Genomic DNA, 19364 nt, shown 5'->3' with positions numbered 1-19364 from the left:
GGGCCTCCTCTCCTCCTGCCTCCCATAGGTATAAACAAATTTGATATTTTATTCTTTATAGGTATTTTGTGGTGTCTGTTGTAATAGGAAGTGTAAACTACAATATCTAGAAAAGGAAGCAAGAGTGTGTGTAGTCTGCTTTGAGACTATTAGTAAAGGTGAGTATTAACCTGACACATTTTCTTCCAGTAACTGAATATATCATAAAGACAATCGGATTGTGACAAAGATAAACTTCTTTATTTTCTTAAGGCGAGGACCTAGTGTTGACTTATCTGGTTTAGGTGGGACATCCCATGGCTTGGTTTCTCTTCTTTTTGTTCTACTCTCACAATTAATACTACCAATTTGGAAAGGAAACATTCAGTTTCTGGAGTGGCAGTTCATTAACTTTTAACAGGTACCAAGTCCCTGAATGCTGCATTTCATCTCCCTATTTGTTTTGTCATCATCATTGTCATCTTTATCATCTTAATCTAAACTTTTATAGAATTCTTAATGATAAGTAGTATTCAGTGTTATAAATTAATAGCTTAAGGCAAAATAATAGTTCCCACCCTTTTGAAAATTATAACCTAAAATGGGAATACAAAATAAGGTAGTAATATTTATGGTTTTATAGATAAAATTCATAGGACTGTCATAGTATTAGTACATGTTTATCTCATATATGTTTTTCCCTTCTCCAGTTATAGGTTTAGTTTGTATGTATTTCACTTTATTTCTGGCTCCCTAGCTTAGCTATGATTATCAGTAATAATCATGGTGGTCTTACTTGTGTTCTCACAGTGTATGTGTGTGTGTGTGTCTTTGTGTGTCTGTGTTGTACTGTGTTTTTCTTTCTCAAATACACATTTGCTCTTTTTTTGAGTACTTCTTGGCATTTTCAAAGATTTGTTGACACTTTAATTCCCAGCAACTATTACTTGGGACTTTTTAATATCAGACCTGTATAACTAGCTCAGGTGCTGCTTCCTGTTAGCCAGGAGAATAAATACCTGATAATTTATTTTTCTCTTTTGAATGAAGATAAATTTTTTCAGCAATTCTCCAAAAAGCTCTGATGTGAGTCTATTAGACTGAGGTAAGCTGCTTTTCTCCCTGCTGTTGACCTCTGCTCTGGAAGATAATAGAGTGTAAACTTCTTAAATTTCCATCTAACCAGCATTGTTTATGAAGAGGTTAGTTTAAGACTTTTTAGTTGTTTTTTCCTGTGCTGTTTCAGTAGCCTAGAAGCCAGCTGAGGCTGTTTAGCCAGACAGCCTGCTAGAATGAGAACAACATATGAAAGCAAGTTCCTGTATAATTCTCTTTTCCTACTTGAAAAAAAAGTAAAGTAGCCATGAAGATTTGAAACATTATTTGAGTTGACAGGTCAGATTTTTGGGTGAACATTAGAACAATTTTGACTATAAGATTCCAGAAAAGGACAAAATATAGCCATTAAAGAGACTCAGTAGGATATTGAGATCATGCTTTGGTTTATCAAAGAAAATATCTTGAAATGAATTTGCTTATCTAGTTGTCTGTTTTATTTATTCTGTTATGATATCTTATAGCATGTATTTTCACTTATGGTTCTATTTAACACTGATTTATACACCACAAGAAAACAAATACAAGTTATTTTAATATCAGCCTTAGGGTTGAAGATGTTAGGAGTGATCATTTAAAATAATGTTATTAAATAAGATGCGAAAGATGGCTCAAGGGTTGTAAGACAAACTCCATGAAAGACTTGAAGAAAAGATAGTTTAATTAGAGATTATGGGTAATGAGGAAGTTGTGCTGAGACTATATAAATTTGTGGAAAGCCTGCATGTGAGTGCCAATAGGTAGATTTGGACATTACTCAAAAGCAAGTTGGACATTATTCAAAACCTGGAGTAAGATTATGGATTTTTATTTGGTGAGTTGAAGCCATTTCATGAGAGTTCTATGATTCAGTGGCATTTGAGGAGGATTACTTTAGCTGTGGCAACATTTAGAGCAGATTGGTTTGAAGAAAGGATGAAGGGAGAGCTATCAGTTCTGTTCCATGCCATTTGGATGAAAAATCCTTCAGCAAAATTCAAGCATTGTTTTGTATTTTGGAGCTCCAACTGTGAACAGAATATACTCCTCTTCTAATGGAGCCTATGATCTCATGGAGTTTAGGAATGTGGGGAGAAATGGACAGTAAGCAAAGAGAATATCAGATGGTGATCCTAAGTGAAAGAGAGTGTAAGAGGGATAAATAGTAACAGATTGGTGGTAAGAGGTAGTATTTTTTTTAAGATTTCATTTATTATTCATGAGAGACAGAGAGAGGCAGAGACACAGGCAGAGGGAGAAGCAGGCTCCATGCAGGGAGCCCTATGTGGACTTAATCCCAGGACTCCAGGATCACGCCCTGAGCCCAAGGCAGATGCTCAACCCCTGAGCCACCCAGGTGTCCCAACAGGTAGTATTTTTTTTAATGGTGGGCAGAGTAAGGCTTTATGATAATATGACATGTGAGAAGGGAGAGAATAAAGCTATGTGAGTATTTATGGGAAGAACAGTGTAGGCAGAAAGAATAATAAAAGCAAAGCCTAAACTAGGGGGAGTGCTTGACTTGTTGAAGAACCAGGAGGTCTGGGTGGCTGGATCATAATGAACAAGTGGGATTGTAATGAGAGATGAGGTCAAGGAACTGAGTGGGAAGGTAGAGGAAGTACGGATGTAGAGTACATAGGGTTTTGTGAGCACAACAATTGAAATCTTCACTCCACTTGAGAAGCCATTTAAAGATTTTAAAGAGAAAAATAATGTGATAGGATTTAGTCCTAATGGAATCACTCTGAGCTATGTTAAAAATAGATTGTAGGAGTACAAGGACAAAAACAGAGACAGTCATATTAAATAACAGTTATTTTCTTTAGATAAACATATGCCAAACATAATATTGAAATAACTAATTAGTAGCTTATACTGAAGCAGGGTGCTGCCACCTGGAGTAAGGACATTATCTTTGCCAAGTGCCACTTCTTTTTCTTGCTTAGCCATTGATTTCTTTCTCCTTACAACTTGAAAAATAGATAATTTATCATAATTTACTTTGAAGTTCAAAAGTATTTTAATATTTTTCCCCCTTTCTAGCTCAGGCATTTGAAAGGATGATGAGTCCAACTGGTTCTAATCTTAAATCTAATCATTTTGATGAATGTGCCACCACCCAGCCTCTTCAGGAGACTCAAACATCCAGTATACCTTCACCTACAACTTTACCCATCTCAGCACTTAAACAACCAAATGTTGAAGGTAACTAGAAGAAAATGCTGTTTCTTAGACTAAAGATAATTTTTTAATGGAATTTCTAGTTTGATAGGGTCTAGTGAGGAAAGAGAGCCAGGACTAGATATTACAAGGAATTTGGTACAGGGACTGCAGAGTATGTATGTTTGTTAGAAGATTGGAAGAGCAAAAGGGGCATGTTCAAGCGACTCAGGGATACTAACCACAGTAAAAAACCAGTACTTCTAGGGTTGGAATGATGAAAGGTGAAGGGCAATAATCTAGAACTCAGTGCAGGAATACTAAGAGGTATTTGGCTCTTGGACCTGGGATTCAGGGTGTGACTGGTGTGATTTCTGGGAGAACACCAAGTGGCAAATGTTGGAACCATCATCAAGGTTCACGGGGTTAGTGTTCAATTGAATGAAGGAGTGTTCCAGGCTTGATGTTAGGAATACTGAAAATTATAAGGCATGCACCTATATCTAGTGCTGCTGCTGCTGCAAGGATCCTGGCAGGAACTAGAACAGAATTCCTTCTCCTCCCACCTTCTACTCTCCCACCAATGCTATTGGCAGAACATGACCAGAGCCAACCAGCAAGGGGGTCTGGAAGTTGCACTTTCCAGACTTCACCCTTGCATCAAAGAGCACCTTATAGAAGACTGGGCTTGGGTTTGAGAGACAATAGGTAAATAACTGGTGTATCTCCCTTTCTTTAAAAATCTGTTTCTGGAAAAAAAAAATCTGTTTCTGGGACACGTAGGTGGCTCAGTGGTTGAGCGTCTGCCTTCAGCCCAGGGCATGATCCTGGAGACCTAGGATCCGGTACTGGGATCAGGCTCCCTGTTTGGAGCCTCCTTCTCCTTCTCCCTCTGTCTGTGTCTCTGCCTCTCTCTGAGTGTCTCTCATGAATAAATAAATAAAATCTTTAAAAAAAAAATCTATTTCTACACACACAAAAAAAAACCCTGTTTCTATATATATATTTTACCATAATAAAAAAGCTCTTTACGGGATCCCTGGGTGGCTCAGCGGTTTGGCGCCTGCCTTCGGCCCAGGGCGTGATCCTGGATACCCAGGTTCGAGTCCCACGTCGGGCTCCCTGCATGGAGCCTGCTTCTCCCTCTGCCTTGTCTCTGCCGCTGTCTCTTCGCTCTGAGCCGAAGGCAGACACTCCACCGCTGAGCCACCCAGGTGTCCCAAGAAGTGACCTCTTTTAAATAAAGAATTTTTTATTTCTTTTTTATTTTTTTTTAAGAATTTTTTAAAATGCACAAGTGATCCTGTTTTATTTTTTAGATTTTTTATACTTTTTTCTGTTCTTCCCATGTTTTTCTTTGCTTATCTGCCATGCTCCAGTCTACATTTTTCCACCTTGTGCCTTAGTCTTTAAATTTCATTCATTCTTCACTTGGCGATACAGGCTTTAAATCTGCCCCGACTGTCTTAAAGATATAACCTCTATTATCCACTCTTTCTCAGTATATGATTCCTAGGGTTACTCCTGCCTTTTGTATAAATTAGGAAAAAACTTCCATTCTGGGTAGCTGAATCACAAAAGGATATTTCTGTAGGCCTTTGCAGCCCTGAGAAGGCAGGTCTTCCCAATGGATAGCAAAAAGGTTTTGAAAACATTTCCCAATGATTTAGTATTAAATCATTGCAATATACCAAATTCAAGTACTACTTTACTTTTTAAACTGATTCTAGGATTAAGCTCCAAAGAACAGAAGAGAGTATGGTTCGCAGATGGTATACTGCCCAATGGTGAAGTTGCAGATACAACAAAGTTATCATCTGGAAGTAAAAGATGTTCTGAAGACGTTAGTCCTCTCTTACCTGATACGCCCTTGGTAAGGAAGCTTAAAGAACAACCTGTTAATTTAATAACATTTTCTTTTAAATATATTTTGTAGTGTGATTATTAGAGTACTTATTTTTCAATGCTGTGAGCTTCCTAAAATGAGAAATATATGATGTAGTGAATATATTTTAGATTTTACCTTTTTAAATGTTGGTTTAAGGTAATGATTGTCAAAATAAAAAAATAAAATAAGGTAATAATTGTCAAACTTACTGGTCTCCGGACCCCTTTATGCTCTTAAAAGTTATTGAGAACTTCAAAGAGCTATAGATTATGTGGGTTATTATCTAGTGATCATTACTGTATTAAAATTAAAATTGTGTGGGGTGTCTAGGTGGCTCAGTCAGTTGAGTATCCAGCTCTTGATCTCAGGGTTATGAGTTCAAGCCCTGCATTTGGGCACCATGCTGGGCATGGAGCCTATTTAAAAACTAAATAAATAGACTTATTTGTTTAATTAAAATTGTGAAAAAATTAATTTAAGTTTGTTATATTCATGGAAATATTTATGAAACATTTCAAAACAAAGTTTAGTGAGAGGAATAATACCATTTTACATTTTTGCAAAATTCTTTGGTATCTGGCTTAATAAACAATTCTCACATCTGCTTCTACATTCAATCTGTTTTGATATGTTGTTTTCGGTTAAATTATATGAAGAAAATCCTAAGACCTCACTGACTCCCTTTATTAAAGTCTTGGCGGGATCCCTGGGTGGCGCAGCGGTTTAGCGCCTGCCTTTGGCCCAGGGCGCGATCCTGGAGACCCGGGATCGAATCCCACATCGGGCTCCCGGTGCATGGAGCCTGCTTCTCCCTCTGCCTATGTCTCTGCCTCTCTCTCTCTGTGTGTGACTATCATAAATAAAAAAAATAAAAAATAAAAAAATAAAGTCTTGGCGACTTTAGAAAACACTCACATTTTAAGAACCTTTGGTATAGGGAAATAGAACTGAGATTTAGTAATATAATTTAGGCTAATATTTGTTTAATGATTTTCAGACATTCAGTAAAATATCTGATAGTGGTATTTATGTTTGCATTTACACAAATGTTTTAGGTGTTAAATAAAAGGTATGTAATACAGAATCTAGCCCACTAAGAACTTTCGTGGTAAAGTAGCAAAATATTCATAGAAACAAGTATTCAGACATGAAGTAGGAATGCTGTTATTCAGTAAACATTTATTGAGCATCTACTCTGTGCCAGTTACCTGGTTTATCTTAGGTGTATGCATTAGACAAGATTGGTATGTATCCTGCTCTGTTTCACATACCATATAAATGTATGTTGTTTGTCACTAAGGGTTCATGAGCTAGAATTTCCAAATAGCCCTAATTATCACAAGTATGTTTCTTAGCTAGCACCTATCCTCAATCGATATTTTAACAAAATGAAAGTTCTAAACAGCCTAGTAAATTTTACTTGAGTTCATAAATGCCTCTCGTTTAATACTAACTCAGATTTGGCCAGTTTAAAAGGGGGGGGGGGTGCTTTATTGAAACCAGCTTGAAGTATTGCTTATTGGTGATGACTGTTGAGGAATATACCTATCATTCTTGCTTCCTAACCACTCCCCTCCCTGCCTTCTCCCCTGATCTCTCTCTTGCTACCTTTCCCTACACAAGACTTTTTGGCTGTTGTCAGGAGGAGAGCTGGGTTGAACTTAGTTTGCTTACTGTGTGATATGATACAGGATCCTGAAGTTCTCCTTGCCTCCTTTTTCTAGTCTATAACATTTTTTTTTTTAAGATTTTACTTCTTTGTTCATGAGAGGCACAGAGACAGACAGAGAGAAGCAGAGGGAAAAGTAGGCTTTCTGCAAGGAGCCCGATGTGGGACTCAATCCCAGATCCCAGGATCACACCCTGAGCTGAAGGCAGATGCTCAACCACTGAGCCACCCAGGCATCCCTCTAGTCTATAAAATTAAAGTTATTAATACTACCTGAATATATCATATGATAAAGCTAAACTTAACTCTTCTGAATTTAAAGGAGCAAAATGGTACTATTTCTTGGCAAATGTGGCTTTTGAGGAATTTCTGAGCCTATTTTAGTTTTCTTTACTCTTATTACAAAAGTATCTTTAGGGCACCTAGGTGCTTATTCAGTTAGGTGTCTGTCTTCAGCTCAGGTCATGACCCCAGGGCCCTGGGATTGAGTCCCACATCGGGCTTCCTGCTCGGTGGGGAGTCTGCTTCTCCCTCTACCCCTCCCTCCTGCTTGTGCACGTACGTTCTCTCTCTCTGTCTCTCTTTCTGTCTCATACTCTCTCAAATAAGTAAATAAAATCTTTTTTTAAAAAGTGTCTTTGGCTATAGAGCTCAGCATTTCGCAGTTGAACAGAGAATATGAACTAATAGTTTTTTGTTTTTTTTTTAATTCCATATTTTACAGACAGTAAATACAGTGGATCATGCCCATTCTACTACAGTGGAAAAAGCAAACAATGAGATAGAAGATATTACAAGAAATGAGATAATTCAGAGTCCTATTTCTCAGGTTCCATCTGTGGAGAAACTGCCTACAAACACAGGAACTGAGGGGCTACCTACTTCTTGTTCTTTTACACCAAATGATGATGTTTTTGCAGAAATTGAGGGACCACCTAGTCCTACTGGTGTCTTAGTTCCCAGCAATTTACCTGTTGCTAGTACTTCGGATTATAGGTTACTGTGTGGTATTGACAAGAATGTTTGCAATAAGATTAGTCTTCTACCTAATGATGAGGACAGTTTGCCACCTCTTCTGGTTGCATCTGGAGAAAAGGGATCAGGTAGGATAAGTTATTTAAATTTTAAAAAGAGGGGTTTTTTTTTTTTTCTTTTGAAAAAACATTGGTGAATTTTGTGATATATGAAATGTATTTTTTTAAGCTGAGGCGATTTGGTTGGACTATGTACCATGACATGTATCTTCAGCTTTTACAAAAAGTCTTATGTGAAACCAAATTCTAAAAAGATCTTTACTTTCAAGGTGAATGAATATGACTCATTGATTTCATTTTGAGTCCCTAATTTAGAATGAGGCAAAAGTTTAGTTTGACAGGGAAACTCATATATTTAAAAAAAAATTCTTTTAAGATTTGTATTTATTTATTCATGAGAGACAGAGAGAAGCAGAGACACAGGCAGAGGGAGAAGCAGGCTCCATGCACAGAGCCCGATGTGGGACTCCATCTAGGATCTCAGGTCACACCCTGAGTGAAAGGCAGACGCTCAACCACTGAGCCACCCAGGGGTCCCTACACTTTTAATCCTGAAAATATTTCCATTGTATTAGAGTTTTGACTTCATATCATTTTTTTCCCAGCCTCCTTGCCCTTTTTTTTTTTTTTTTTTTTATAAGGAGCAAAGTGCCTAAAGAAGAGAGTATTGGATTGGACAGCAGAGCTAGGAGTTTTAGTTCCTCCTCTGCTACTTATTAATACATCTGTGACTTGAAGCATGTTAATCTCTTTGGGCTTCAGTTTCCTATGTAAAAGATGAGAGCCTATTTGATCTCTAAGGTCCTTCCAAGTTGGAGATTCTGTGGCTACCTCCCACTTCAGAGTAGTTCTCTAGGATACATCCTTGTCACCCCTGACATTATGCTGCATTCTGCAACCTGAAATGATTATGTTCTGTGCATGATAATATAGGAATTAAGCTTAGGATATTTGTTCTGTCACTGGGAGCTATTTCATGAGCCTAGTTATAGTGGCAGAAATGCCTTCAGTCCTATACTTTGCATGCCATACATATTTTCCTGTTGATTGTTAAGATCTTTCTTTGACACTTGGTCACTGACAAAGGGCATATGGCAGCAAGCAGTATATACAACTTGAGTCTGGATTACCTTAAGAGTTGTGAATTTCAGAATTTATAATTGGAGTACCTTGCAGTCTGGAATCCACTTCACAAAAATGTTTGTTTTAAAGTTGTATAGGGACTAAAATTGTATAAATATGCTATTTAATCAACATATCTTCTATAACTATATATATAATATTTCAGAATTTATATGTATTACAATTTAATCTTTATATAAGTAGGAAAGTAAAAATGAGTATATAATAGTTGTCCAGAGTATTGACTGATTTTTATGAAATAAATTTGCTTTTGTTATTAAATTTGATCAAGCCATTGGTAGATTTATAAATCTTTTTTTATTGTAAGCATATTTAACAGGAAGTCATATCCTAACTAATATGTTACTTTCATGATTTAGTGCCTGTAGTAGAGGAACACCCGTCTCATGAGCAGATCATTTTGCTTCTTGAAGGCAAAAGTTTTCATCCTGTTACATTTGTCCTAAATGCTAATCTACTGGTGAATGTCAAGTTAGTATTTTGTAAGTAATGATTGATTTTTCTTTGCCTAAGTTGTGTGTAGGATTTCTGAATTTAATTAAATTTTGACTGGCAGCCATGAAAAGTAAGCAGCACTGGATGCTGATTTATCAGCTACATATGAATATAGATTTTGCAAATTTATATTCATTGGGACTTGAAAGCTTAAAGATTTTTACTAGTATCCTTCAAGTTCAGTCCTAGGTTATGGTTATGGGCTCCTAGCTGTACCTGATGCTTATGATACAGGGGACTGTATTGCATATAGCTTTTAGATATATTGAAATTTGGTAATTAAACAAGAATCCTGATTCAGTAGCAATAAAGACAGTTTTAAAGTAAGTGACATGTGACCTAATTAAAAGTAAGGAAGTAAATAATCCTCAGTACTCATCAATCTCTCAGCTTTTCATTCTCTGAAACAAACTTGATTCTTACCCACTACGTTTCAGCATATTAATGCATCTTTTAGTTTATTTTTATTTTAGTGTTATTTATTGACTCCATAAGATAGTCTTTCATCCTTTCTCTTTTTTACATTAATCTTATATGAATCAGTTTCAAGCTTTTTTGTGAAGAGAATTTTAGGAAAATAAGGAATTTGAAAAGTTGTGCTTCATACAAAGGACAACTATATTAGTTTCTCTGGTTCTTAGAAGTTGACATTTATAGTTGTATGCTTTTATCGCCTCAGATTCCTCAGACAAATATTGGTACTTCTCAACCAATGGATTGCATGGCTTGGGACAGGCAGAAATTATTATTCTGTTACTATGTTTGCCAAATGAAGATACTATCCCAAAGGACATCTTCAAACTGTTTATCACCATCTATAAGGATGCTCTGAAAGGTGTAGCATTTTATTTTGAACTATGCAGACTGGGGAATGGATAAATTAAAGTCATTTATGCTTTTGGCTATGCTAACTGTATTAAAGATTTATTTTGTGAATAGATTGCTGATTTCTTAAAAGATTTTAGTCGTTATTTTCAGTCTCCTTAAATCTAGCATTTTATGTAATTACTATCTTACAGTTTTTTTAATTTTAAAAATGGAAATATATTTGCTGCCTTGATTTTTTTTTTTATACTTGTCTATATACGTATCTTTATAAGATTGAGGTGGACATGATGAATTTTCACATGGTCATGCAGTAAAGGGAAAAATTTAAAACCACCCATGGTTAGAACAATTTTCAAATTTTTGTTCACCATTTCCAACTTCCAGGAATAACTGAGCTTTGTGCATACAAGTTACTCAATAGATGCTTCTTCAAGAGTGGAAATAAAAAAAATTCCATATCGCTGTTATTTAAGAAAGTTTATACTGAGACATTCAAACTCAGAATGCCTTTTAAAACAACTTAAAATCTTTTTTATTCATGATTTTATTTCCAGGAAAATACATAGAAAATTTGGACAATATTACTTTTACTGAGAGTTTTCTCAGTAGCAAGGATCATGGAGGATTTCTGTTTATTACACCTACTTTTCAGAAACTTGATGATCTGCTATTACCAAGTAATCCTTTTCTTTGTGGAATTCTTATTCAGAAGCTAGAGATTCCCTGGGCAAAGGTTTTTCCTATGCGTTTAATGTTGAGATTGGGTGCAGAATATAAAGGTAAGTTTTAGAATAATAAGTTAATCACATAGGTTTAAATGTACTAAATATAAAATAAGAATTTCAGGGATATCATTAAAATCAAAGTTGATTTAAGGGGACTGTTTTTGTTCTGATATACTTTTAAAATTCTAAGATAGAATTTTACCAAATAAGTTGACTAGATAGCCTTGGTATGTCACGAAGGTTCTAGATGTTCATAATTATATTAACTTACCTTAAAAATTGTTTATTATTTCAGAACAAAATATTGAAACATTGGAAAGTTTTCTTAAAAGCTCACATTATAGGGAGTTCATTTTGTTATGTTTCTTACATTTTAAGAAGGTAAATGATTTCTCCTCTGAATTAGTGTACATTATAAAAGCCAGATATGAAGGATTGTGAATAATGGTCCCAGTTTATGGTTATTTCTAAGTCAAAATCATTTTTAGTGGGTTTTTTTTTTCATTTTTAGTGTTAAAATTTTTGAATTCCCACCCTTTTTCCCTGACTTTTTTCAAGAAATTATTTATTGCATGTAAAGTGTATCTAATGAAGTTTTAGGCATTTGACTCTAATATAATTAAATAGGTATTTTCTTGGAGGAAAATTAAATGTAGGGGATTTACAAAATATTTCAAAATGGACAAATTCAATGAAAGAGATATAAATCTATTTGGCAAATTTATTAAACTCTGATTTTGGAGGAGCAGTCTTTACCATTTAGGATTGATTTATTTAAGATTTATTTAATTTTTTGGAAGATTTTATTTATTTATTTATTTATTTATTCATTCATTCATTCATTCATTCATTCATGAGAGACACAGAGAGAGAGAGAGAGAGAGAGAGAGAGAGGCATAGACACAGGCAGAGGGAGAATCAGGCTCCATGCAGGGAGCCTAGTGTAGGACTCGATCCTGGGACCCCAGGATCACACCCTGGGCCGAAGGCGGCGCTAAACCACTGAGCCACCCAGGCATCCCAAGATTTATTTATTTATTTTAGGGGGGGCATTAAGAGCACATGTGAGCCAGGGGAGGAGCAGAGGGAGACAGAGAATCTTAAGCAGACTTCCCACTGAGGGTAGAGCCTGGCTCAGGACTTGATCTCAACCGTGAGATCATGACCTGAGCTGAAAACAAGAGTTGGACACTTAACCAACTGAGCCACCCAGGCAGCCCACCATTTTAGGATTTAAATATGTAATGCTGTTGTGTAAGAAGTGTCAAAATTTTTCATCTCAGGTGTTTTACAGGGTAAACTACAGAGCTTAAGAAAGTTTATTTTGCGTTGTTTCATCCATTCAGCCTGATATTTTGCCTCTGCTAAAAATTTTTTGAATCCTATTTTTATGGAAAGTTAGGTCAAAAATAATCTTAAGTCATTATGGAACATGTAATTAGGTCAAAAATAATCTTAAGTCATCATGGAACATATAATTTATAAGTTTGACCGGTATTTTGGTCAGTATCACTTCTAGATACTAAATCTGTTTTTCTCACACACGAAGAAGGAGAATCATGAAGCAACTTATGGGACTTCTTAAAAGATCACAGGGGTTGGAGCTGCAAAGCTAGGATAGCTGTTGAGTGACCATGAGGATAATAATCACCAGTTATACAGGTTTTTCCCACCATTCAAAAGTAGAACATTCCTATGAAACCTTTTGTAAGCCAAAATGGCTTTTAATTCAAAGAAACCATTACCATGTCTTTTTTGTTGTTGTTTAAAGATTGATTGATTGATTGATTGATTGATTGATTTGGGGGGGGGAGCAGAGAGCGGGGGGCACAAGCAGACTCTGCACTGAGAGTGGAGCCTGATCCAGGGCTCAATTTCATGCCCTGAGTCAAAATCAAGAGCCGAATGCTCAAACAACTGTGCCACCCAACCACCCCAACCATTACAATTTCCTAAACACAAAAATCTGTTTCATATTTCAGTTAGTGAAAACAGGTCTTTTGTAAAAGCAAAGTGGTTAAAGCAAACTTTTGGTTAGGGGGAAACCTGTACATAGAAGTTAATTAGTCTTAGCTGTTTTTTGAGTTCATTGTGTACTGCTGGATTTGAAATATACTGACATTTTGATGTTATTGGTGCCCATGCCTCTAGATATGAACTTGGAAGTGTGATATATGTATATGTATTTGTTAGAGATAATGGATATATAGAAGATCTAATGACAAAAGTTAAAGACCCAAGATTAAAAACTGAAAATAGTGGTCTGAAATTAGTAATGTTCAAGTGGGGATTATCTACACTTGTTGAGACTATTTGGAATAGCATTCACTATTGGATTAGATGATTTATAAGGGGGACGCCTGGTGGCTCGGTGGTTGCGCGTCTGCCTTCAGCTGAGGTCGTGATCCCAGGGTCCTGGAATCGAGTCCCACATTGGGCTCCCCGTGGGGAGCCTGCTTCTCCCTCTGCCTGTGTCTCTGCCCCTCTCTCTGTGTCTCTCTCATGAATGAAAATTTTTTTAAAAAAGATTTATAAGGTCTCTTTATAATTCTGACAGAGTATCTAAGTTATAACCTTTCGAAAATACTGTTTCAAATAAAGTGACCTCAATCAAGTTGTTAAGGATGCTCCTTCATTCATAAAAGATGGAGTAAAAAGGCATCATTTATCTTAATCATATCTATTATCATTTTAATATTTTTTTACACTAATGTCCTTTTTTTTTTTTTTTACAATCTGCACCCTCTGTCCTCTAAATAATTTAGTTATCCTCTTAAAAACTAAAAAATAGGGGCTCCTGGGTGGCTCAGTCAGTTAAGCATCTGACTTTGGTTCCAGTCGTGATCTCAGGGTCCTGGGATTGAGCCCCATATTGGCCTCCTGGAAGGGAGTCTGCCTCTTTTTCTGCTCCTCCACTCCTCGCCCACTTGTGCTCTCTGACTCTCAATAAATTTTAAAAAATTCTTAGAAAACAAAACAAAACTAAAAAATATGTTGGTATAACAAAGTGTGAGTTACTATGACTTAAATTTTTAAAAATAGATCATGTCATGTAATGTATTTTCTTAGAATTTTAAGGAAGTATATTGATATAAAAGGTATGAGAGAGGTTTGTTTGCTTAATGACCTAGGCTGAGAACTGAAGTGTAGAAAGCCTTCTGCTTTTTATCATTATAGAAATGTCTTACCTTCCTCTTTCCACCTTTTCTTCCAGAAGCCCTTGTACATTTTCAACCAAATACTTTTTCCTTTTTAGTGAATAATATTTATAGAAAAAGAAAGAAATATTTAAAGAAAGAGAAGAGTAGTCAGGTGATAGACTCCATGTTCGTTCTATTTCTCTACATTGCCTTCTCTGACTCTGTGTGCCCCTTTTATCATGCTGACCCAAGAACTATAAAAGTTTACTTACGTCTATAAATTAATACAATTGAGCATTCCTTAAAAATCTTGAATTCTTCATATTTCTCTTTAAATTATCAGAACTTTATAGAGTTCTATCCAGTTACTGTAATTTTCCAGCCATTATCATTTTCTGGGAACACTGTGTATAATGAAAAGATTAAGTGCTTTGGAATCAAGCAAGCCTAATTTCAAATCTATTTCACTGGTTATTAACTTAGTCACCATAAGCAAGTTTAATAATCTCTATGTCTTTACTCTCCCATCAGTAAAGTAGGAATAGACTTATTTGCCTCACTGGGTTGTTTTAGGGCTTAAATAAGATCATGTATGTAAAGTTCCCAGTTCAGTGTAGTATCCAGTAAATACATACTGTAGGTTAATGTATCTTTCATTTTCCCCAAATGATTATTAGGTAGTATTTATCCATAATGTTTGAGAAATGAGAATTAAAAGTAATAAATTCAAGACTTTTGGGGTTTTTATTGAAAGTAACCAGTTTTCCTTTCTTGTGTATAGCATATCCTGCTCCTCTAACGAGTATCAGAGGTCGGAAACCTCTTTTTGGAGAAATAGGACACACTATTATGAACTTGCTTGTTGTGAGTAATCAAACTATTAAGTGTTTTTACATTGTTACTTTAAAATTTTATTTAGGTTACTTTACATATAATTTATTTATATGTAAATAAATTATATTTATAACAATAAATTTATATTTATTTAGCATATTTTCCTATTTTAATTTGGTATAATGTAAGTTCATTTATAATATAAATTTATTTAGCATAAGTGGGCTCTGTTTTAAGTAAATTGCTTTTTAGGACACATCTTCTAATTTATGTGTACCTGATTGTAATTATCTTTTGATTCATTCTGCTGTGGTGTTTTCACATTTAGGTAATATGAGATCTGCACAGTTGTAGTGTCAGTAAAAGTGTGTTAGTATACTAAGTTAGTTTGGTGATTTTGAGCAAATTGTAGCCCAGGTTTCCTCATTTGTAATGGGAAGAATTGAATTAAATAATCTCAGGTTCCCTCCTACCTACCTCTTTTTTCTGTAATTGTTTTATCTGTAACCGTAGAAAAGTATTTGAGTGGACTTTCGTTTATACAGGTTTACTGAGAAGACTTATTTTGGAAGATCTGTAATTAGAAAGAGATTACCCCCAGATAGTACAGAATTCTTCCTGAGAATGATATTCTTTATTTCTATTGTGGAGTAGTTGGAAGGATTAGTTGTTTTTTTCAGTTGATACTGCTTTCTGGGTGGCATTTTGATAGTTATGTATCTACCACAAGTCTTAAAATGATGGACACTCTTAAAAAAGGATTTAATGAGTAGATAAAATGCTAATGGATAATTTAAGGCTTATGGAAATATCATTATTTTATATGTAGGACCTTCGGAATTACCAGTATACCTTGCATAATATAGATCAGCTATTGATTCATATGGAAATGGGGAAGAGCTGCATAAAAATACCTCGGAAAAAATACAATGATGTAAGTTTAACTTCTTCATGCAGATTTTAAAGATAACTATTGAACATTAGATTTCTTTAAGATGTGTTAAATTGGCAGCCCGGGTGGCTCAGCCGTTTAGCACTGCCTTCAGCCCAGGGCGTGATCCTGGAGACCCAGGATCAAGTCCCACGTCAGGCTCCCTTTTATTAATGGACAAAATGAAAAATAAAAAAATAAGATGTGTTAAATTTATTTTGAATCAGACTGTCTAATACATAATGGCAAAAAATATTTTTGAAATTTTAGATTTGTTTTCTAATGGACTTGTTTTTTGTTTTTTATTTTTTAAAAATGTTATTTATTCATGAGAGACACAGAGAGAGAGAGAGAGGCAGAGAAATAGGCAGAGGGAGAAGCAGGCCCCAGCAGAGATGCCGACGTGGGACTCGATCCCAGGACCCCGGGATCATGCCCCGAGCCAAAAGCAGGAGCTCAATCCCTGAGCCACCCAGGAGTCCCAAGGGACTTGTTTTAATCCTGTTATTTACAACTTTTTCTTTACTATTTTATCTATTAATTGGGTGATTTTTATCTTAAAACATATGTTTCCATCACATTCTTAGAGTTGTCCAGACCAGAGCTTGATAATTATGAAGCAGGTCAGAAATGTGGCCCTTTGAATGATTGTAACTAATAAAGAAATAACATGTTAGTAGTGTTTCTAAATAAGTATTGTTTTTTTTTCCAGGTAATGAAGGTTATAAATTCTTCTAATGAGCATGTCATTAGCATTGGAGCCAGTTTTAGTACTGAAGCAGATTCTCACCTAGTCTGTGTACAAAATGATGGCATTTATCAAACACAGGCCAACAGTGCTACTGGCCATCCTAGAAAAGGTAAGTGTTGATTCCTAGTATTAATCTGTAAAACTACCTCAATATATGGAATTCCTTTTAAAGGGGAAATATATTATATTTTTTACTTATTTGCTAAATTGATGGTAATAATATAGTATGCTTTAACATTTTAGCTAAACAGATTAAAAATAGCTTCTAATTTGTTTTTTTTTTTTCCCCCTTGGGCTACATTAGGTTTAAAGACTTGAACACTGTGTTTATCTTGGTATCTTCAGGTTTAATTTATCCCATATGATGGGACTCTTATTTTCAGTAATTTCTCTCTGGAATGAGATGTTTGTCACTTTTGTTTGCTCTCTGTTCTAACTCCTTTTAGGAGAGTATAGTCTGGATAAGGATGAAGAATGATTTATAAAACTATAAGTGGTTGGGGATCTAGAAATGGTAAAGATGGTGGAGTAGCATATGTGAGTAACATTACTCTCAATTCTGGCTGAATGGCTTCAGTGACTACTGTGATTGCCAAATCCTTGCAATAGAGGGCCTAACAAATTGAAAGTTAAGTGGAGATGAGTATTCATAAAATTAATACATTTTAAAATAACACTTAAAATAGTCTGACATCCTGGCTGCTAATAAAATAGCAGCTTTTGATTATAAGGGTAATATATACTTACATGCTAAGTTTGGAAAATATGTTTTAAAAAGTAACAAAAGAAAAATATGGCCTTTATGGACATTTAAATATATTTTCTGCTTATATTAGTATATATCTATTAAATAGATGGTTTTATATTGGATATTTACACTTTTGTATTTTTCTAACTTATGTCATTAATACTTTTGTTATTAAAATGTAACAACTATTTAATATTTGTTTGTTGAATAAGTATATGTATTATGAAATTTGAAAGTTATAAGTGGAAAATCTCCTTTCCTCCCTGGATGCTGAGGCTACCCTTTTCTCTTCCGTACAGGCAACCCAAACCAATGTTATCAGTTTTTTGTATATCATTTCAGAAATGTCTTTGCTTGCAGGAATATGTAAGCAAACACATATTTTTCTACTTTTTAATTTTTATTTTTATATATTTTTTAATTTTTAGGAAATTTCTTCCACTTTTTTAAACAAGTCCTAACATGCATTACATTCTTGCTTTTTCTTTTAATACACCTTGGAGATGATTCTGTTAGTATAAAAAAAACCTTCTGCATTCTACATAACTTTTCACTTTATATGTGTACATCATTTAATTGTCTCTTACTTAACGGACATAGTTGTTACCAGTTCTTGTTTATTTATAAAATTGAACTGTGAAACCTTGTATATATATGTGCCATTAATTCCTGGTTGTAGAATTGATGTGTCAAAGGATATATGTATTTATAATTTTAATAAGTAATTATCAAGTTGTCTTCCATAGAAGTTTCTCTGATTTGTGCTTTTACCAATGATGGATATTTGATTTCCCATACTCTCACTGGCACAAATACAAACATTTTAAGTAGTACAATAGCCATTAATTATTATATACAAACATTATATAGCCTTTATGCAATATTTTATCTTAATTTGGTTTAGTTTGGGTTTTTTTTTATTAGCTTTCTAATATAAGTGGTATGGGCATGGCATTTATCAAGTAGTTAAGTGTACCATGCTCCACATTATACATTTAACAAATATATAGCATTTTAAAAAGGCAAGTTAAAACATAAATGTATTTTTCTGATCAGTGACAGGTGCAAGTTTTGTGGTATTCAATGGAGCTCTAAAACCATCTTCAGGATTTCTTGCTAAGTCCAGCATAGTTGAAGGTATGAGTTTCATCTTTAGGATTGTTTTAATGTAAAGATGTTTTCCATTTATTTTAAAATGTATTTGATACTTTAAAAGAACATATGTAAGTTACAAAGCACAGTACCACAAACTTAAGTGAAATCCTTACCCAGGGGCAGCCCAGGTGGCTCAGCAGTTTAGCGCTGACTTCAGCCCAGGGCCTGATCCTGGGGACCCGGGATTGAGTCCCACGTCAGGCTCCCTGCATGGAGCCTGCTTCTCCCTCTGCCTGTGTCTCCACCTCTTTCTCTCTCACTCTCTCTGTGTCTGTCATGAATAAATAAAATCTTAAAAAAAAAAAATCTTACCCAGCTCAAAAACTAAAACATGACCTATATTTGGGTCTGTGTTAAGGATGGCAACTCTGCCATAACCTGCTCTTCCTGCCTCTACAGAGCCTACAAGTCAGTCTGAGGTGAGAGCTTACGGTATTTCTTTAGCATGCACACACCCTGAGCATGTACACAGTATTGTACATGTGTGTGGCTTCCTAAATTCCCAAAAGTATGTTAAAGCTTTTCAAAGCCCGTATGGACATCTCATTCCTCAGCTTTTCCTTTTAAGTATTTGGTTGGCCTATTTACGTCTACTATAATCTGCTGTCACAGGTAGCTTGAGATGTTAATCATTGGGTTTTGATTGTTTTTGACAGATGCACCCTGAGAAAAGACTTTTGCACTAGCCAAAATACTCAACAAGGCAAAAAATGATAATTCTCTGATAATGAGACTTTGAAAGGGCTCCAACCTCCTTTTAGCCTTTCTGGTGGCTACCAGGCTATT

General features: G+C 35.1%; 1 protein-coding gene across 9 annotated transcripts in view; it reads left to right on the top strand.

The window, feature by feature from the left end:
• ZFYVE16 (zinc finger FYVE-type containing 16) overlaps positions 1-19364 on the top strand; it is a 59446-nt gene that overhangs the window by 25483 nt on the left and 14599 nt on the right. For 7 of the 9 annotated variants that reach the window (XR_007409764.1, XR_007409763.1, XR_007409761.1 and 4 more), the window contains exons 4-14: positions 62-158; positions 3121-3282; positions 4968-5110; positions 7519-7897; positions 9331-9453; positions 10146-10301; positions 10849-11073; positions 14941-15023; positions 15823-15927; positions 16637-16784; positions 18480-18560. Coding sequence is in view for 5 of the 9 variants with exons in the window: in XM_049108333.1 (XP_048964290.1) it covers positions 62-158; positions 3121-3282; positions 4968-5110; positions 7519-7897; positions 9331-9453; positions 10146-10301; positions 10849-11073; positions 14941-15023; positions 15823-15927; positions 16637-16784; positions 18480-18560 (1702 nt within the window). In the remaining 4 variants the exon portion in view is untranslated. Of the gene's footprint in view, positions 1-61; positions 159-3120; positions 3283-4967; positions 5111-7518; positions 7898-9330; positions 9454-10145; positions 10302-10848; positions 11074-14940; positions 15024-15822; positions 15928-16636; positions 16785-17121; positions 17476-18479; positions 18561-19364 lie in introns of those variants that run through there. The other 2 variants (XM_049108335.1, XM_049108334.1) reach the window with 2 other exon arrangements.

This window comes from Canis lupus, chromosome 3 (assembly GCF_003254725.2).
Source record: "Canis lupus dingo isolate Sandy chromosome 3, ASM325472v2, whole genome shotgun sequence".
In the NCBI taxonomy this organism is placed as follows: domain Eukaryota; kingdom Metazoa; phylum Chordata; class Mammalia; order Carnivora; family Canidae; genus Canis; species Canis lupus.
This window is presented reverse-complemented; position numbering and strand designations above follow the sequence as displayed.